General features: G+C 43.2%; 1 protein-coding gene across 12 annotated transcripts in view; it reads right to left on the bottom strand.

The window, feature by feature from the left end:
- nav2a (neuron navigator 2a) overlaps nt 1-22139 on the bottom strand; it is a 1099168-nt gene that overhangs the window by 281102 nt on the left and 795927 nt on the right. For all 12 annotated transcript variants that reach the window (XM_043705381.1, XM_043705372.1, XM_043705374.1 and 9 more), the window contains 2 exons: nt 20626-21721; nt 16228-16343 (listed from right to left, as the gene is read on the bottom strand). In XM_043705381.1, the coding sequence (XP_043561316.1) occupies nt 16228-16343; nt 20626-21721 (1212 nt within the window). The remainder of the gene's footprint in view (nt 1-16227; nt 16344-20625; nt 21722-22139) is intronic.

Raw genomic sequence — 22139 nt, 5'->3', positions numbered from 1 at the left:
TCAGGAACACAACAGAACAACTTATTGACAAAACTTTGGTCATTATAGAGGCCAGCTTTGAATCCTCACACCGTTTAATATTCATCTGGTGTTTCTCTTTTTCATACTTTTATTTGTCTTTCTTTAAAGTCTGCCAGGGCACAAACAGCTAGAAAGGCACAATAAGATCTGGCCAAACCTCAGACTACAAAACACCCATTCAGTACCTTTAATGCACTGAATCCTGCTCCATTGAAGAATCTATTGCCACAGTTCTTTTTTCTCTCAGTTCCTCCCCACTTGCAAAAAAAAAGAGAATGCATTCTAATCTTCAGAAGAAAAATTGGAGGTTAATTTATGTTTTCTCACCATTTTCAATCAAACTGAGTCTGAGAATTTATAAGGTTTTGGTATCAGGGACAGGTTTCTTTGAAAGAATTGTCAACTAGGTCCTAGAGGTTTCTTTTTTAACAAACTGTATGATGGTCAAGTATTGGAAATGTAAATTTATGACATGAATCACTTCACTTTGGAGTGTCCCCAGTGTTGCTATAGGTAATATAGGAGAATTTCAATTTGACATTATTTAAATAGAGCTGATTCAGCGATGTCGGGATTGAAATTATAACCAACAAAATATTTCCAATAAAAAAATTCAACATTTTGCTGATTGCAAACCCTGCTTGGCAGGAGCTATTTTTATGAAAACACCTTTTAACAGTTGCTTCTCGATTTTGTTTTGGGAAAATAACATTGAAGTTGGCCAAAATATGTTCAAGATGCAGTAGATATCTGTGACGTTGTAACCCCTCTGTTCAGGCACACTGTTGTAAAGAAGTAATGAGGTGTAGGAATTGGGAGGCGAGCTAATGGGAACAGCCTCAATAGTTTAGTTTGTCACTTGACCTGTTAAAGGTTCTCTCTGTTAAAATCCAGTGTAACAGTGACATGATGTGTTTCAACAAAAACATCAGTTACTCAAGATGGTTTCAGCTTTGATTTGAGCCATAAATGTTAAGAGTTGTTGATAGATGGGGGAAGAAGGGTTTACACACAGGAAGCTTTAGACTACACTTTAATTGAGAGACTTGCTGCTGTAAAACACTAGTGCGTATTGAAACCCCTTCCTGACCGTGATTCAAAACGTGATGGCATTCAATTGATGCAGGAGCCAAACTGAGGACGGGGACAGTTTCCCATTGAAACAGAACGAACAAAGGAACCAGCAGAAAACAAAACCCAACTCAACAATCAAGCTCCTCGTCAACTGCACATTGCGAGTCCTCAATTCCTGACACAGGACTGAGCCCCTTGCAGGGTTTTGTTTTGTGTACTGAATAGCCCTGGACTCGAATGCACTGTACAAAAGGTAGAAACAGATTCAATAATAACTTTTCAAAAGGGAATTCCATAAATAGCTGAACAGGAGAATGTTCCATGGCCTTGAGGAGAAAGCAGGAATGTAGCAAGTACTGAATTGGCCGACAAAGAGCCCACTTGTCTGTCCTCGGCAGGCTGCAGTGTTCCAGAGAATCCTAGCACAAACTGGAGGAACAACATCGCATCTTCAGACTAGGCTCTTTACAGCCTTCTAGACTAATATTGAGTTCAACACCTTCAGATTGTGAACCAACTCCCATTTCTTCGCTTTCTTTTAGTTTTACTTGTTACATTCCCTGTCACCATGTCCTATCTCTCTCTCTCCCACCTCCACCAACGCACCCCTCCCTTGTGAGACTGTCTGTCCCTCCCTGTCTGGACGTTAGACATACCATTGTTCTGCCATTCTCATATTCCGATCACCTAATCTGCACCATCAACATCTTTTCTCCAGCAGCACTCTATGCCTCCTCACCCACACAAGCAGCGCCCCCCCCCCCCCCCCCCATAGCATGAATGCTGCCCCTCTCCACACTTCAGCTCTTAACTCGAAACATTAGCTTGCTCTCTCTCCATGGATACTGTCTTACCTGCTGTGATCTCCAGCAGTTGTTGCCTTCAGTAAAGAGCCACTGCTATGGCACGTTAGCTTGAAGATCTCCTCCCAGGCTATATCATTCTAAAATTCTAGAAATTATCTTTCAGAGTTTCTTTTTGTTAAAATTCAGTGTAACAGTGACATGATGTGTTTAAGCAAAAAAACATCATCAACAGTGAATGATGAAATCATGGATAGTTAGTGCACTGAAGGAGACCATTTGGTCCATATCAGATGTTCTGGTTTTATTCTGTGAGCAATGAGAGTACGTTTCACCACTCAGCTTGTGACACATACCCTCAGATGTAGTCATAGAGTTATACAGCATGGAAACAGACCCTTGGGTGCAGCCCTTTCACGCAGACCAGACAGCCCAATCTGACCTTTTCGCATATGCCAGCATTTGGCCCATATTCCTCCAAACCCTTCCTATTCATACACCCATCCAGATACCTTTTAAATGTTGTAATTGTACCAGCCTCCACCACTTCTTCTGGCAGCTCATTCAATACACGCACCACCTTATGCATGAAAAAGTTACCCCTCAGGTCCTTTTTGAAGCTTTCCCCTCTCACATTAAATCTATGCCCTCTAGTTTGGGACTCCCTCACTCCAGGAGAAAGACAAAGGCTATTCACCATGCCTGTCTTGATTTTATAAACCTCTATAAGATCACCTCTCAGCCTCTGACATTCCATTATAAAGTCCCACCCTATTCAATCTCCTCCTATTACTCAAACCCTTTAATCATGGCAACATCTTTGTAAATCTTTTCTGCACCCGCTCAAGTTTAACAACACCGTTCCTAGAGAAGGGCAATTGTATCAGTATTCCAAAATTGGCCTCACCAATGTCCTGTATAGCCACAACATCACATTCCAACTCCTAGTCTCAATGCTCTGATCAATGAAAGCAAGCGTAGCAAACACCTCCTTCACCATCCTGTCTACCTGCGACTCCACTTTCAAGGAACTAAAAACGTGTATCCCTCTGTCTTTGTTTGGCAGCACTCCCCATGGCCCTACTAATAACAGTTTGAGTAGTGCCCTGGTTTGTTTTACCAAAATACATACCTCATAATCATCTAAATTAAACTCCATCTGCCACTCCTTAGCCCATTGGCCCATCTGATCAACTTCCCATTATACTCTGAGATAATCTTCTTCACTCTCCACTATAACATCAATTTTGGTGTCACCTGCAAACTTACTAACCATACCTCCTATGCTCATATCCAAATCATTTATATAAATGATGAAAAGCAGTGGACCAACACCGATCCTTGTGGCACACCGCTGGTCACAGGCCTCCAGTACGAAAAGCAACCCTCTACTACCACCCTCTGTCTCCTAACTTCTTGCCAACTTTGTATCCAATTGACCAGCTCCCCCTGACATCTTGCTCTATTCCAATCTTCATTGTGATATGAACATATCAAAATAGGAACAGAGGAATATACAAATGATGAGCAAGAGTAGACCCTCAGCCTTTCCAGTCTCCTCCACCATTCTGATTATTTCACATTTATGCCTATCCTCCAGTGGGCCTTCAGCCCTTACTTATCAAGAATCTATCTACATCTGCCTTAAAAATATTGAAGAACATTGCTTCCACTAGCCATCTGTGACAAAAGTGAACAGAAAATATTGACCGGGTTCCTGGACTTAATCAGAACGGCTACTTCTTATTAATAAGAAGTAAGTTTTAATCGCAAGTAAACAGCCATGAACTATCAACATATGGCTCTCCTGGTTAAAAATACAGAAAACAAAATGATATGATTTATTAAATATACCAGTGCAAGTTGCACACAGTTGCCAGCTTGCAATAAACTATACCTTGTTTAAAACATGAGCTTCGTCTCTTTCAAATACATCATGCTTTTTAATTGAACAGGAACATAAATAGGCCATTCAGCCACTCGAGACTGACCTATCATAAGATCATGGTTCATGTAACCTCAAATTTACCCCCCAATAACCTTTCACCCCACCATGCTTAATAAGAATTGACCTATGTTAAAAATACTTAGAGGTTGGAGGCTGTGGGGTGACCTTATAGAGGTTTGTAAAATCATGAGGGGCGTGGATAGGGTAAATAGACAAAGTCTTTTCCTTGGGGGGAGCGGAGTCCAAAACTAGATGACACAGGTTTATGGTGCGAGGGGAAAGATTTAAAAGGAACCTAAGGGGAAACTTTTTCATGCGGAGGTGGCGCGTGTATGGAATGAGCTGCAGACTCCTGGACCTATTTGTTATGGTCTGGAGGTCTTACATTGATCCTGTCAAGAATCCTCAGGACCTTAAACGTTTCAATCAAGTCACCCCCAGCAGTTACAAAACTAGCCTTTTTGACTTATGTTGATAAAGACAACACTCAACTGCTCCAAAGCAGTTATATTCTTCCTTAAAGTAAGTGACCAATACTGTGCAGCGAATTCTAGATGAGGTCTCACAAGTGCCCTGTACAAGTGAAGCACAACCTCCTTACTATAGTATTCAATTACCCTCCCAATAATGATCATGTTCTGTTAGCTTTCCAAATTCCTTATTGTGCCTACTTACTAAAATTTTGTGATTCAAACATGAGGACCCCCAGATCATTCCATATTTAAGCTCTGCAGCATTGAGATAAGATTTTCTTTTATTCTGCTGCCAAAATGGACAACATCAAATATTCCAAAATGGAACATTCACATTGCACTTCATTTGTCAGGTGCATGCCCACTCACTTCACCTCTCGATATCACTCTGTAACATCCTTAAATCCGCTTTATAATTTATTTCCCACCTATCATCAGCAAATTTGGCAACCATTTCTTCCATCTTTCTATAAATTTTAGAGCTGATATAGAGTGTGAACAGTTGAGGTCCCAGCATTGGTCCTTGAGGCTCACCACTCATAACATTGTGCCAACCTGAAACAGACCCACTTATACCTCCTCTGTTTCCTGTTAGATAGTCAATCTGGCTGTAGGTTTGCTCGCTGAACTGGAAGGTCCGTTTCAGACGTTTTGTCACCCTACTAGGTAACATCTTCAGTGGTCTCCGGGCGAAGCTCTGCTGATAATTCCTGCTTTCTGTTTATATGTTTGGGTTTCTTTGGGTTGGTGATGTCATTTTCTGTTCTTTTTCTCAGGGAGTGGTAGATGGGGTCTAACTCGATGTAGTTGTTGATAGAGTCTATTAAACCTCTCCCTATAGCTCAAATCCTCCAACCCTGGCAACGTCCTTGTAAATCTTTTCTGAACTCTTTCAAGTTTCACAACATCTTTCCGATAGGAAGGAGACCGGAATTGCACGCAATATTCCAAAAGTGGCCTGACCAATGTCCTGTACAGCCGCAACATGACCTCCCAACTCCTGTTCTCAATACTCTGACCAATAAAGGAAAGCATACCAAATGCCTTCTTCACTATCCTATCTACCTGCGACTCCACTTTCAAGGAGCTATGAACCTACACTCCAAGGTATCTTTGTTCAGCAACACTCCCCAGGACCTTACCATTAAGTGTATAAGTCCAGTTAAGATTTGCTTTCCCAAAATGCATCGAAATCATTTATATAAATGACGAACAGTAGTGGACCCAGCAGCAATCCAGGGCGGCACGGTAGCACAGTGATTAGCACTGCTGCCTCACAGCGCCAGAGACCTGGGTTCAATTCCCGCCTCAGGCGACTGACTGTGTGGAGTTTGCACGTTCTCCCCGTGTCTGCGTGGGTTTCCTCCGGGTGCTCCGGTTTCCTCCCACAGTCCAAAGATGTGCAGGTTAGGTGAATTGACCATGCTAAATTGCCCCTAGTGTTAGGTAAGGGGTAAATGTAGGGCTCTGGGTGGGTTGCGCTTCGGCGGGGCGGTGTGGACTTGTTGGGCCGAAGGGCCTGTTTCCACACTGTAAATAATCTAATCTAATCTAATCACTGGTCACAGTCTGAAAAACAATCCTCCACCACCAACCTCTGTCTTCTACCTTTGAGCCAGTTCTCCCTGTATTCCATGAGATCTAACCTTGCCAACCAGTCTCCCATGGGGAACCTTGTCGAACACCTTACTGAAGTCCATATAGATCATATCCACCAGGCTTCCCTCATCAATCCTCTTTGTTACTTCCTCAAAAAACACAATCAAGTTTGTGAGACATGATTTCCCACGCACAAAGCCATGTTGACTATCCCCAAACAGTCCTTGCCTTTCCAAATACATGTACATCCTGTCCCGCAACTTGCTCACCAGGCTCAGTGATCTATAGTTCCCTGGCTTGTCCTTACCCCTTTCTTAAACAGTTTAAGAAAGGGGTAAGGCCAACTTCCCATTTTCTGGCACCTCACCTGTGACTATCGATGATACATATATCTCAGCAAGAGGCCCAGCAATCACTTCTCTAGCTTCCCACAGAGTTCTAGGGTACACCTGATCAGGTCCTGCAGATTTATCCACCTTTATGCATTTCAAGACATCCAGCACTTGCTCCTCTGCAATATGGACACTTTGCAAGATGTCACCTTCTATTTCCCTACAGTCCATACCTTCCATATCCTTTTCTACAGTAAACATTGATGCAAAATATTCGTTTTGTATCTCCCCCATCTCCTGCAGTTCCACACAAATGCTGCCTTGCTGATCTTTGACGGGCCCTATTCTCTCCCTAGTTGCCCTTTTATCCTTAATGTATTTGTAAAAACCCTTTGGATTCTCCTTATTTCTATTTGTCAAAGCTATCTCATGTCCCCTTTTTGCCCTCCTGATTTTCCTCTTAAGTAGACTCCTATTCTTCCCATTTTCCAGCCATCCCTTTACCTGTGAACATCTGCCCTCAATCAACTTGTAAAAGGTCTTGCCTAAGACCGTCAAAATTAGCCTTCCTCTAATTTAGACCAAACATAAGCTTTTATTTTTCACAATAACCCTTTGACATAAATCTAAGTCTAGTACATCCACTGGTTTTCTCTTTCTCAACAGTGTATGTTATGTCGTCAAACAACCAATTAGATGGGAGGAATGGTTAGTAAGTTTGCGGATCACTCCAAAAATTGGTGATGTAGTGGACAGTGAAGAAGGTTATCTGAGAATTCCTGAAGAAGGGCCTGTGCCCGAAACGTCGAATCTCCTGTTCCCTGGATGCTGCCTGACCTGCTGTGCTGTTCCAGCAATAAAGTTTCAACCATATCTGAGAGTACCATCAGGTGGGCCAATGGGCCGAGTTTAATTTTGATAAATGCAAAGTGTTGCAAGGCAAACCAGGCAGGACTTACACAGTTAATGGGTAGTGCTGTCGAACAGAGATGTGCAAGTTCATAGTTCCTTGAAAGAGGCGTCGATGGTAGGCAAGGTGGTGAAGAAGTTGTTTGGCACGTTTGCCTTCATCGGTCAGGGCACTGAGTTGGGTGTGGTGTTACGGTTGTACAGGATATTGGTGAGGTCACTTTTGGAATCCTGCATACAAACCTGGTTGCCATTCTGTAAGAAGGTTGTTGTTAAACTAGAAAGGGTGCAGAAAAAAATTACAAGGCTGTTTCCGGGATTGGAGGGTTTAACTTATAAAGGAGAGGCTAGATATACTGGGACTTTTACCTTTGTGTGTCGGAGGCTGAGGGGGTGACCTTAAACAGATTTGCAAATTAATGACGGGCATAGATAAGATGGATAGCAAACGTCTTTTTCCAAGGGTAGGGCAGTCCAACACTAGAGGCAGCAAGGTGGTTCAGTGGTTAGCACTGCTGCCTCACAGCACCAGGAACCTGGGTTCAAGCCCAGCCTTCGATGACTATCTATGTGGAGTTTGCACATTCTACCCATGTCTGTGTGGGTTTCCTCCAGGTGTTCCGGTTTCCTCCCACAGTCCAAAGATGAGAGGTCAAGTGAATTGGCCATGCTAAATTGCCCATAGTGTTAGGGGCATTAGTCAGGGGTAAATATAGGGTCTGGGTGGGTGACTCTTTGGAGGGTTGGTGTGGACTTGTTGGGCCAATGGACCTGTTTCCATACCGTAGGGAATCTAATCTAGAGGGCATAGGTTTAAAGTAAGAGGAGAAAGATTGAAAAGGATTGGAGGGGCAACTTTTTATGCAAAGGCTGGCGCATTTATGGAATGAGCTGCCAGAGGAAGTGGTGGAGACGAACACAAAAACAATAGTTTAAAGATATCTGGACAGGTGCATGGATAGGAAAGGTTTAGAGGGATATAGATCAAAGGCAGGCAAATGTGTCCAGTTTAGTTTGCCTAATCATCATGGATGAGTTAGACTGAAGGGTCTGCTTCCATCCTGTATGATTCTCAGACGCTATGATGTCCCTTTCATAAAATCATGTTGACTCTGCCTTGAATTTTTTAACTACCTTCCCATAACGTCTTAAAGAATAGTTGCTATGTTCTTCCCTTCAACTGACAGTAAGCTAACAAGCTTGTAATTCCTTACATACCATCTTCCTCCCAATTTATTGCGACCATCCCTGACTCAAAGTTATCTCACTGACCATTATCCTTGAACCGAATCTGCTAATTTACTTTAGACAGGTCTACTTTCACATCCTCATAATTGCCCTTACTTTAATGTCTCAGACTCCTCCTCTCTCCCTCAAACCAAATGTAAAACTAGTTCTATAATGGTAACTGCAAAGATCATTGCCTTCAATAGAGTCATAGAGATGTACAGCATGGAAACAGACCCTTCGGTCCAACTTGTCCATGCCGACCAGATATCCCAACCCAGTCTAGTCCCACTTGCCAGCACCCAGCCCATATCCCTCCAAACCCTTCCTATTCATATACCCAACCAAATGCTTCTTAAATGTTGCAATTGTACCAGCCTCCACCACTTCCTCTGGCAGCTCATTCCATACATGTACCACTCTCTGCGTGAAAAAGTTGCCCCTTAGGTCTCTTTTATATCTTTCCCCTTTCACCCTAAACCTATGCCCTCATGTTCTGGATTCCCCGACCTGAGGGAAAAGACTTTGCCTATTTATCCTATCCATGCCCCTCATAATTTTGTAAACCTCGATAAGGTCACCCCTCAGCCTCCGACACTCCAGGGAAAACAGCCCCAGCCTGTTCAGCCTCTCCCTATAGCTCAAATTCTCCAATCCTTGTAAATCTTTTCTGGGATGTGGGAGGCCATTAATTAACTCTATCATGTTGCACAATGCCAGGGCTAGTTATCAATACCTCGCTCGATCAAGATTTTATAGATCCCTTTTTGGAAAAGTGATGGGGGCAGCAAATCTACCTGATAGTTCTAACACCATGATTGTCTGTGGTGAGGATTCTGGATTAGTGGTGCTGGAAGAGCACAGCAGTTCAGGCAGCATCCAAGGAGCAACGAAATCGACATTTTGGGCAAAAGCCCTTCCTGATGAATTTCGCTGCTCCTTGGATGCTGCCTGAACTGCTGTTGTCTTCCAGCACCACTGATCCAGAATCTGGTTTCCAGCATCTGCAGTCATTGTTTTTACCTTGTGGTGAGGATTCATCTTACAACAGACATTAAATATTTTACAAACTGTCAAAGTACAATTAATAGTAAGGCCCTGAGTAGCATTGTACAACAGAGAGACTTTAGGGATTCAGGTACATAATTCTTTGAAATTTGCATCACAGTTGGACAGGGTGATTAAGAAGGCATTTAGTACACTTGCCTTCATTGCTCAGACCTTTGAGTATAGGAGTTGATACGTCACGTTGCGGTTGTAAAGGACATTGGTGAGGCCTCTTCTGGAATATTGTGTGCACTTCTGGTCATCCTGCTGTAGGAGGGATATTATTACATTGGAGAGCATTCAGAAAAGATGTTGACAGGAATGGAGGATTTGAGTTATGAAAATAGGCTGGGACCTTTTCACTGGAGTGTAGAAGATGGAGGGGTGACCTTATAGAGGTTTATAAAATCATGAAGGGGTATACATAAAGTGAACAGCAAGGATCTTTTCTCTAGGCTGGGGGACGTTCAAAACTAGGGGGCATATTTTTAAGGTGAGAGGAGAAATTTTTAAAAAGGACATGAAGGGCAACATTTTTATGCAGAGTGGTTTGTGTATGGAATGAAATTTCAGACGAAGTGGTGGATGTGGGTGGAGTTACAATGTTTAAAAGGCATTTGAATACATAGACGAATAGGAAATGTTTAGCTGAATATGGGCCAAACACAGGCAGGTGGGATTACTTTAATTCGGGAACATAGATGGCATGAACTAGTTGGACTGAAGGGTCTGTTTCTATGCTGTATGACTCTATGGTGCATCTAGAGCTGTGATTGGTTAATGCAAAGTACAGTAGGGATCGATTGTGGAAACTTACAAATCTCTACACTGCCGTCTCAAGACATTGGATGTTATACATCTCCACTGAGCTTCCAGAATAATCCTGTGATATTCTCCCTTTCATGGAGTAAACACATTTCTAGACGTGAATGATGATTTCAATAATATCATCTTATTTTTCATTAAGGTTGACAGTTTAACAAGAAATAGGCTGGAGTCTCTGACACCATTATGCATTGGTCTAGATTGCAATGCCACAACTGCATATCACTACAGCAAATTGATGGAAAGATGATGGTGAAGTGGCAATGTTACTAGCCTAGTATTCCAAAAATGCAGGTACATAGGCTCAAATCCCACCATGGACTTTAGGTTCAATTAGATTACATTAATAAATGTACAGGCCCAATGCAATGTCATTGACTTTTAATTACTCTCTGAAATGGCCCAGTGAGCTGCTCAGTTTCAGGGCAATTAGGGATGGGCAACAAATATTAATGTTGTCAGAGAATCCAACAAAAACGTAAAGGGAGAGGAAAAATAATTGGACTTCCTGAGCAGACTGTAATACACAGAGTCAGGATTAAAGCTATAGAGAGGAAAAAGCTGCAACAAACACTGAGGTTGCTGGAAAAGCTCAGTAGGTCTGACAGCACCTGTGGAGAGAGAAGCAGAGCTCATGTTTCCACTCCAGACAGCCTGCTTCAGAAGTCTGTTCCTGAAGCGTCAACTCTGATTTCTCTCCACAGATGCTGCCAGACCTACTGAGTTTTTCCAGCAACTATCTGGTATGGCAACTATACCATTCAAGATCGGAGACGGTTACAGAGAGTGGTGAACTCGGCCCGGGCAATCACAAAGGCCAACCTCCCATCTATAGAATCCATCTCCCAGGCCCGCTGTCAAGGAAAGGCCGCCAGCATTCTCAAAGATCCATCCCACCCTGGCAATGTTTTTCTACAACTTCTACCATCGGGGAGAAGGTACAGGAGCCTGAACACACGCACCAGCCGGTTTTGTAACAGTTTCTACCCTACTGTTGTTATAGTACTGAATGGACTCACAGACTCTAAACATTCACCTGTACCTGTGTTTTTGTTTTTGCTGCTGTTTACCTATTATTTACTTATCTACGCTACTTAACTCTGTGATCTGCCTGTATTGCTCGCAAGTCAAAGCTTTCACTGTGCCTCAGTACACGTGACAATAAATTCAATTCAATTCATTCAATTCAATTTCTGTTTTGGTTCCTGATTTATAGCATCCACAGTTCTTTCTGTTTTTTTTATCCAGCATCTGCAGTTCTGTTTTTCTTTAAATGTTACGTTATGACCAACAAGGATCTTAATGACAATGAATTTCAAACTTTTTTGAAGCTATGAGCACAAGTAGGCCATTCAGCCTATCAATTCTACTCCATCACTCAGTGAGATCAGGGCTGATTTAATAATCCTTAACTCCACTTTCCTGCCTTTGCACCATTACCCTTGAATCCTTTATGGATTAAAACTCCATCTATTTCAGCCTTGAATTTATTGAATGATCCAGCCTCTGTGATCAAGAATTCCACAGATTTACTCTCCTCTGAGAGAAACTAAAGCACTCCTCATCTCTATCCTAACTGGGTGACCGTTTACTCTGAGATTTTGCCCTCTGGACCTGGACTCTCCCATAGGGAGAAACAACCTCTCAGCACCTATCCTGCTAAGTCCCCAGGAGTCCTGTACATTTTAATAAGGTCACCTCTCATTCTTCTAAACTCCAGTGCATTTTGACGTCACTGGGGTATTGCCCTAAGAGCCCTCTGACCTCCATTTTGGATGCTGTTGTTTTGTTCATCTGCCCTAACATTGCACTGTTAACTTAGACTGTGAAAGGAATTACTCTTCTTTTAATAATTTACTTCAGAAGTGTTCAACCAAGAGATAATGCGGAGAACAAAAGCTTGAATCTGTGCTTGGCCTGCGATGTTATACAGCTCGATGTAGGGGGATTGGAACACACAGTATTTACCCCATGAAATCTGGCCGAGCATCACAAAGAACAGGGGAAGGAAAAGGAACATTATTGTATTCCCTAATTGCTCAGCACTTGGAAAGGATGAAAGAGGGAATATCAACATTTTGCTGTGTTCCCTCAATTATCTCATAAATGGATAAAAGAGCTTGCCAATGGCTGAGCAAATTCACCAGTCTCTATGTCCCTAACTTAGAGGAGGGTAACAGAACAGCACAGAAAAGAGCAGTGGTTTTCTCAGCTGTTGGTATACCATGACTAGCATTAGGAGTGACCTTGTGGGGATGCTCTTGTTCAGATGTTCCAAGTTAAATCACCTGTCAGACTAAACACTTCAGCAAGACAGCAGAGGAGCTATCAATACCAAAGGAACTGCAACCCAGCAGAGTCAATGCCTCTGGTAGCAGAAAGAACAGCAAAAATGAACCAAAATTGAATTCAAAACTAAAAGAAAATACAGATTTGGCAATGCAGATTTTGAATACTGCTGGGAAAAATTCGTTTTTCTCTTTCACTCATCAGGACATTTTGTGAGAATAACAACTTAGAAGGGAAAACCAATGTTTGTACGACATGAGTGCTGATTGGGTGGCAGATGGACTCTGACTTATTGGGGCATTTGAATTAAGAATGCACCCATTAATGATAACTGACAGTTAACAGCCAAGCTTTTCCTGAGTTTCAAAACAGGCAGATTGACTCTGATAGATCAGGGTATTGCCCTGAGAAATAAACCAGTGAATAGCAATCACCTACTTTATTGAATTTCAATAATCATAGTGTGTGCATATTCATTTTGTTGGCAAAGAACAGGGCCCTGTGTATGACTATACGTAGCTTCTAGCAGATGTAATTGTGCTACACTGCAAGTCCAACTGACAATCTGAAAGTGCTTGTCCATGTCATTCTTTGCACATGCGGGATTATTTAGCAAATGTTGGCCGATTGCAGAACCACATCTCATCTTGGACACAATGGTGTGAGTGTTGCAAGCAGAGGCTGACTGGGTACAGTCAGGACCTTGCTTCATGCGAACAGCCAAATGGACATGCTGCTTTGATGCAATCTGCCAGTTGTTAGATGTATGGCCCTCAACACTGGCATCACACCAGCAATAAAATTCATCTACCACATTACTCATTTGGGTGACAGTCAGATCATCTCTCTTGGCTTGACAGTAGCATCCTATTGATGGCATGCTGAGTTGCTGTGTAAAACATCTGTTACTCACACCTTTGAGACACCTCATCTTTCCAGGTGAAGCTTAGATACACAGGGCACATCACAAGACCAAAGTGACAGTTTTAAGGCCATTCACGAGTTTGTACAAATACTCAGCAAGAAATGATCTGATCAGGGTTGTCATTATTCCACAGGGTGGCTTCAATGGGCCTTTTCCAGCATCGGGTTTATACAGTGAACAAATTACCTGGACCATATTTACAAGTTTGATGATAAAGTCAATCTTATAGCAACTGTAGGAATCCCAACGTGAAGGTGAAGGTGGTTTGCAATAGATGGCCCCTGCTCATTTCTCAGTTAACACAGCAAGGAAAGGGAGTTCAGTTGTCTGCCTCGTTCTAAACATGTATTTAAGAGCAGGATGAAGACCATTAACACATTCTTAATGCAGCTTCAGTCTGAAAAATAGCAAAGGGGTCATCAATATATCAGAAATTTGCAAGGAGTAGGTTGTCATTACAACAAAGACATACGGACATTTTGTGATCATTGGGCTTAGTGGGATCCCATCTATATGGTCATGAATGGCTTTATTCAAACTGATCTCAACTATTGCCACTGATTTACAGTGGCCTGTCGAGATTGCCATAATATAGTACTACAGCACAAATATCTGTGGCTTCTTTCAATGCTACATTAACTAATAGGCGAGCAATGGTTCATTTCTCAAGGCAATACTTTGACCAATCACAGTCAACCTGCATGGTTTAAAATATAAACAAAGCTTGGCTGTTAACTGTCAATCAGCATTATTGGGTGCATTCTTCAAGGTAATGCCTCTACCAATCAGAGTCCAACTTACCAATCAATAAACACAATAAATCAATACAACCTTGAGAAACAGGAACAGGAGTAGGAAGTTCAGCCCTCAAGCCCGCTCTGCCATTCAAAAGAATTGAAGGTAGACAAGCAGGAAGCTGGAAGAACACAGCACACCAGGCAACATCAGGTGGTGGTGAAGTCAACATTATATCTGAAACACTGACTTCTCCACCTCTTGTAGCTGCCTGGCGTGCTGTGTTCTTCCAGCCTCCTGCTTGTCTCTCTTAGATTTCAGCATCTGTAGTTTTTTTGTCTCTAAGGATCATGGTTGATCTGACATTCTTCACATCCATTATCCTGCCCTTTCCACATAACCCTCGATTCCCCAACTGAGCTATCTATCTCAGCCTTAAATATACACAGGGACACTGCCCCCACAAGGTCTCTGTGGCAAGGCATTCTAAAGAGTCACAACTCTCTAAGAGAAGGAATTCCTCCTCATCTCAGAGGTAACTTGGTGTCCCTTTATTCTGAGACTGTGCCCTCTGGTCCTAGCCTCTGCCATGAGGGGAAACATGCTCTCAGCATTTACCCGATCAAAGCCCTTAAGAATTCCATATATTTCAATGAGGTCAGCTCTCATTCTTCTAACCTGCAGTGAGTAGACTCCAAAGATGTTTAACCTTTCCTTATAGGATAGAACATAGAACATTCCAGTGCAGTACAGGCCCTTCGGCCCCGAGGTTGCGCTGATCTGTGGAACAAATCTGAAGCCTATCTAACCTACACTATTCCATTATCATCCATATGTTTATCAAATGACCATTTAAATACCCTTAATGTTGGCGAATCTACTACTATTGGAGGCAGGGTGTTCCACGTCCCTACAACTCTCTGAGTAAAGAAACTACCTCTGACATCTGTCCTATATCTATCACCCCTCAATTTAAAGCTATGTCCCCTCGTGCTCGCCATCACCATCTGAGGAAAAAGGCTCTCACTGTCCACCCTATCTAACCCTCTGATTATCTTATATGTCTCAGTTAAGTCACCTCTCAACCTTCTCCTTAAAGAAAGCAGCCTAAAGTCCCTCCATATTGGGGATCATCCTGGTGAACTATGTACAAATGTTGGTCTTACTCTTTCATTTGTGTTCTTGTGAAATGTCCTGATAGGTGCAAGATGAAGGCCTTCGTCAAGATAGGTCCTTTTTCATCAGTAAAGACATTTTCACGAGGTGAAATCTGCAGTAAGTCTTCTATTAATATCAATGCAGACTGATAGAATACTTCAACAAAAAACATTGCCAACATTAGCTATTACATGGGTTAATTGCATGAGCAGTCAGAGAGTTGACAACAAAAGCAAACTTTTTTTGTGCTTTGTCTTGGTGTCCTCAGCAAACACTGTGGAGCTCCGTACACTCTGAAAGGCTCCCAGGAACACTGACGGCAGCTCCCAAAAGTGCTAACAGCTGCCCAAACAAGAGCAGCAATAGCAATGCAGAGTTTTAACTTAGTGCACAGCAACCAAAATAAGAGAGAAACACTTGAGAGCAGGAATACTGAACACAAAATTTCAAGACGGATGGGCACAAATTGTGAAATGTGTTTATCCCCAGACAGTGATAAACATATAGATTTTGGCGATATCAATTTGATATCGTATGCCTTACAAAATGATGAAATGTGCTTTCTGGAAGAGCTGGGAAAATTTCTACATTTCTTTTGCATGTTCTATTGTGGTCATCGCTGCACGAACTTTACATTAACAGTTGACCCAGCAGCAAAACTGAAAGACTCCACAACTGCATCTGCACCAGGATACAATTTATCATTACTTCAGTAGCAAAGGATCAAAATGTCAAACCTCTCAGTTAACCCAGAATCCATGTTTGCACAATACTGCAAAATTCATAAATAAACAACCGTAAGCCTTTACTCTTTCAGCACTGATGCCTTATTAACGTACAGAAAATCGGGATCAATATTTACCGGGCAAATCTTCGATGCACGTCGTTTGTCCATTTTTGCTGTACAGAACAGTATCCATATTCACTCCCCCTGAGCCAGATTCAGTCATTACATTTCCTTCGTTGTCAGTCTGTGACCTAAAAAATAAAGCACTGTAAATATAAACCTGGTTTAATGGAGTGAACAGGGGACCCGTCTGCATAATTCATCGGCCCCTTACAAAGTAACCGCACAGAACCAGAAAAATGCAATCAACCATAGTTAAATCGGTTCCCTGCACACAAGAAAATTATTCGGTGAAGAACAACTCAAATTATTTACCTTTTGTAAAAGAAATGGCTTCAGTGGTTTACCAGATTAATGTTTAAAGTAGAGAATTTAAACAAAGCCCTACTGTAAAGGGTATTTGACTTCTGTCAATTACATTTGCATTCAGATTATTGCTTTCTCTCGACTTCTAGTTTCTTCTCTTTTATAAACATTTCATTTCACACCTTCTGTCCGAGCAGGAAGGGAGGATGTATCAGTTGTGAATGGATTCTAGCTCGCCACTTGCTCCATATCCCACGAGTTTGAACCTGTTCTTTCTTCAACAACCACTCCATCCACCCCCCCAACTCCGTAAAGCCACTTTTTCAGTCTTCACTCAAAAAGAAAAATAATCAGGTCAGAGGAGGCAGCTGCACAGAGGACTGGGAGCCACTCCAAGGTAGTTACTGCAATAGAACCAAACAGCCCTGTCTTCCCAAGTCTTGGCAAAGCAACTGGATAAGGAAGAGGGAGGGCCGAGCCCCTTCAGGAGGTGTATGCCCATTCCAACACTAATGCAGAGTATTCAGACAACCCAGAAGCAAATTAATTGTCCTCCCCAAAGTTTTGTTGAAAGCATCTTCTACCTTTTGCTCAACCAACTGAAAATCCAGAATTTTTGCTTTGCTCTTGTGGTAAATTTTAATGACAAAGGTGTCCCAGAGTACTGGTGAGTCCAGAACCAAGGCTCACAGTTTAAGGATACAGAGAAATGGTGACCAAACAGGTGGATGAGGGTAAAGTGGTTGATGTGGTGTAAACTGATTTCAGTAAGGTGTTTGATAAGGTTCCCATGATAGGCTATTGTACAAAATACGGAGGCATGGGATTCAGGGTGATTTAGCAGTTTGGATCAGAAATTCGCTAGCTGGAAGAAGACAGAGGATGCTGGTTGATGGGAAATCTTCATCCTGGAGGTCATTTTCTAGTGGTAAAGAGCAAGGATCTGTTTTGGGGCCACTGCCGTTTATCATTTTTTACAAATTACCTGGATGAGGGAACGTAAGGGTGGGTTAGTAAATTTGTGAATGACATTAAGGTCGGTAGAGTTGTGGATAGTGCTGAAGGAGGTTGCAGGTTACAGAGGGACATAGATAAGCTGCAGAGCTGGGCTGAGAGGTAGCAAATGGAGTTTAATATGGAAAAATATGAGGTGATTCACTTTGGAAGGAGCAACAAGAATAAAGAATATTGGGCTAATGGTAAGATTCTTGGTACAGTAGATGAGCAGAGAGATTTCGGTCTCCATATACATAGATCTCTGAAAGTTGCCACCCAGGTTGATAGGGTTGTTAAGAAGGCATACTGTGTGTTAGCTTTTATTGGTAGAGGGATTGAGTTTCATAGCCACGAGGTCATGCTGCAGCTGTAGAAAACTCTGGTGCGGCTGTACTTGGAGTATTGCATAAAGTTTTCATCACTGCTTTATAAGAAGGATATGGAAGCTTTGGAAGGGTTCAGAGGTGATTTACTAGGACATTGTCTGGTACGGAGGGACGTTCTTATGAGGAAAGGCTGAGAAACTTGAGGCTGTTTTCGTTAGAGAGAAGATGGTTAAGAGGTGACTTAACTGAGATATATAAGATAATCAGAGGGTTAGACAGGGTGGACAGTGAGAGCCTTTTTCTGAGGATGTGATGGCTAGCATGAGGGGACATAGCTTTAAATTGAGGGGTGATAGACATAGGACAGATGTCAGAGATAGTTTCTTTACTCAGAGAGTTGTAGGGACATGGAATGCCCTGCCTGCAACAGTAGTAGATTCATCAATTTTAAGGGTATTTAAATGATCATTGGATAAACATATGAATGAACAGTGTAGAATAGATATGCTTCAGATTGGCTCCACAGGTTGGCGCAACGTCGAGGGCCGAAGGGCCTGCACTGCGCTGTAATGTTCTATTTTCTTGTGTTCTATGTTCTACAGGGCAGGCCAATTTGGTCTGAGATGAGCAGAAATGTCCTCACCCCCAGAGGGCGGTCAGCCTGTGGAATTCTCTACCACAGAAAACAGGTGAGGCCAAGATGTTGACTAAAGAAGGAGTTAGATATAGTTCTTAGGGCTAAAGGGGTCAAAGGGTATAGGGGAAAAGTGAGATCAGGAGACTGAGTTGGAAGATCATCTATTATTGTATTGAATAACGGAGCTGGCTTAAAGGGCTGAATGGCCTCCTGCTGTTCTGATTTTCAATGTTTCTCTGTTTCTCTTTTGCACCCTTCCCATCTCCGGTTTTGGGCGATGTCATGTGTTCGGGTATTGCTGTCTGGTGGGTGATCTCAGTCCTTCAGTATTCTTGGCAACAGGTTATACTCCACGTGTTGAGTGTGCACTTCCTGTTTCTAGGTAGCTCCTGGGTTTGGATGTGTCGGGGGCAGAACAACGGGGCTGAGTGCCATGGTCTGCATTCCAGACAGCCACAGAACCAAGCAGATCGCGTTGGCGAGCAGTCAGGGTTGAGAAGACAATGCCGCTCCTCGTGGCTGGTTGATATTATTCTGAGGCAAGGAGGGAAGCAGAGGCCCCTTGTGACAGCCCAGCTGTTTCTGATAGCAGGAAACTCAACACAGAAAACAGAACCTGGAACCAACTCTCCATTTTGCTCAGGGAGTTGATAAAACAGCTTGAGCCAGGCAGGCAACACCAAGGGAGCTGGTCTGTCTGGACACAATGGGTATTAGATTAGATTACTTACAGTGTGGAAACAGGACCTTCAACCCAACAAGTCCACACCGACCCGCCGAAGCGCAACCCACCCAGACCCATTCCCCTACATTTACCCCCTCACCTAACACTACAGGAAATTTAGCATGGCCAATTCACCTAACCTGCACATTTTTGGACTGTGGGAGGAAACCGGTGCACCTGGAGGAAACACACACAGACACGGGGAGAATGTACAAACTCCAGACAGACAGTCGCCTGAGGCGGGAATTGAACCCAGATCTCTGGTGCTGTGAGGCAGCAGTGCTAACCACTGTGCCACCGTGCCGCCCACGGTATTGAATATTGACTGTTTTCAGGGAGGAGTTAAATATAGTTCTTATAGCTTAAAGGCATCAATGTGTATGGGGAGAAAGCAGGAACAGGAGAGTGAGTTGGATGATCAGCCATGATCATATTGAATGGTGGAGCAGGCTGAAAGGGCTGAATGGCTTACCGCTGCTCCCATTTTCTGTGTTTCTGCATAAAAGTTCAAGTCAACTTTAGTAATTGCAGATTGGGGAGCAGGTAATCAGTCAACATTTCATTCCCTGCTCCTGCTGGAAGTCTCCATGAGGAAATGACAGCAGAGGGTAAGAGAGGATTTGGCTGCGATTGTTACTGCAGTTGAAATGACCTCCTGAGTGGGACCGGGTTTACAGATCGTCACTCAACAAAGTTTCTGGAGGATTGGCTGTGGTATTATCACCCATAAAGGCAACAGTCCCTTCACAAATGAAGGGCTGGGGAAAATATGGGTGGAATAATTTAACTGGAATAACCTGGGATCCTCTGAGCAGTATTTCCTTTAAAGCTTTTGTGGAATGTGGGTATCACTGGCTAGCCAGCAATTTTATTGCCCATCCTTCGTTGTCCTTGAGAAGGTGGAGGTGAGCTGTCTTCTGGAACCACGGCAGTCCACCTGCTATAGCTTGACCCACAATGCCATTAGGGAGGGAATTTCGAGATTTTGACCCAACGACACTAAAGGAATGGCAATACATTTCCAAGTCAGGTTGGTGAGAGTGACTTGGTGGGGAACTTGCAGGGGGCGGTATTCCCATGTCTTTCTAGATGGAAGTGTCGTGGGTTTGGAAGATGCTGTCTAAGGAGCCTTGGTAAATATCTGCACTGCATCTTGTAGATAGTACACACTGCTGCTACTGAGGTGGAGGGAGTGGATCTTTGTGGATGTGGTGCCACTCAAGCGTGTATTTAATTATCAGAGAAGCCTATCATGGTAAATGCTATTGTGCTCTGAAGGGTTATCTACTCACCTACAACAAAGAATTTATTATTGCACATGTCCAATATCACATTTATCAAATTAAGACAAAACGTTAGAATAGTTTCACAGTGCTGAATAATTCCCACCTGGTAACATTCAATGTTAAGATATGAGGCTTTACCTGTACATGAATGGAGCAACAGTGGCAGTGTTGGGGTGGTTGTACTGGTGTTGTGGGTGAGGTAGCTGTACACTGACTGTGTTGCTTCCTGTAGTTTGTGTTGTGCTGACTGTAGTGGCAGCCGGAACATTGTTACTGCTTGTCGGGGGTGTTCCTCCAGCCCCTTTCCCCTCTGAGGAGGCCAAACTACTGGAACTGGAATTCTTACTGTCCAACTGTGATTTCTGCAGTGAGATTCCAGCACTGAGTCTCGCACTGCGGGGTCGCTCAGTCTCTTTCACAGAAGCTTGGGCACTTGTAGATTTCCCTGTCGAGGTTTTTAGCCCTGGTTTTGGTATTCCACTTTGCTGAGGTGCAGGGGGATCCTTTTTGGCACCGTTCGATTTCCCTCCTTTCGGGATAAAGCTCGAGAGTTTGGAGGATTTTTTTGGCATTTCGGGAGCAGTGACCTGCGGCCCCTCTTTCAGCTCCTTTTCCAAATCAGCTTTATCAGGGCCAGATGTCCTTTTGGAGGCTTCCTTCGTTCTGTCTCTCTCTTTCTCCTTCTGCTTCTCTTTCTCCTTGTCGCTGCCTTTCGGGGAGTTTTTCTTATTGCTCAGGGCTCGGCTGATGGTCCTTTGTGCAATGCCTTTTAGTGCAATCTTTGGGCTGTTTGAGGCAGGTGCGGCATTGCTCACACATCTGACAGAGGGGTCTGATTCGCCGAGGTCCGCACAATTGGAAGGGGCCTCCACCCTCTCACAGCTGCCATCGCGAGACCCTGAGTTCTCCAGGGTGGTCCCAACAGCCTTGGAGCCACCTTTACTGTTGAACAGCTTCAATTTCTCCAGCATGGATTTCTGGCCATTGGCACCAGACTTGGGAGTGGGTTCAACCGCTGGCTTTGGGGGTTCCTGTGGGGGCGACTTCACAGATAACATGGAAGACGTGGCAGTGTGCTTGGCATTGAGGGATTTGCTGCGCCAGGTCTTGGCTGAGTTTGGCTGGGGAATGGCAGACAAGCTCCCAGTGACACCGGCCGTGCTGCTGCTTGCCGAAGACTGGACATTCTCATTCATTCCGGGCTGTGAGACTGCGTTGTCTGCTGGCTCTGCAACTGAAACAGGAAACAATTGTAAGTGGAGCATGTTTGCAAACTCTCCCGTACCTTTAGCTTCCTTCCATAAAAGGCAAGCTCTCATTTAAATCACTTAAATCAGAGGACGGTCAATTTGTCTTGTCCTGGACACTGCACTGTTAAATCTATTGGCATTTTAAGTAAATATGTCATGTTTAATGTATTTTTCCAAAGATATGTTAACAGTAACAGACACTTCAGTGAAAGACAGTTTTTAAATTACAACCCTGTTTGCTCTCTGAAATATAAAAATAATCACATAACAACCAAAACAGGATAGGTGAATGGAGCCTGATGGCTCGATTGCTTTGTTTGGAGACTGACAACACATTATATTTTTTTCTCTAATATTCATTCATGGGATGTGGGCATGACTGGCTGGGCCAGTATTTTATGC

This window comes from Chiloscyllium plagiosum, chromosome 16 (assembly GCF_004010195.1).
Source record: "Chiloscyllium plagiosum isolate BGI_BamShark_2017 chromosome 16, ASM401019v2, whole genome shotgun sequence".
NCBI lineage: Eukaryota > Metazoa > Chordata > Chondrichthyes > Orectolobiformes > Hemiscylliidae > Chiloscyllium > Chiloscyllium plagiosum.
This window is presented reverse-complemented; position numbering and strand designations above follow the sequence as displayed.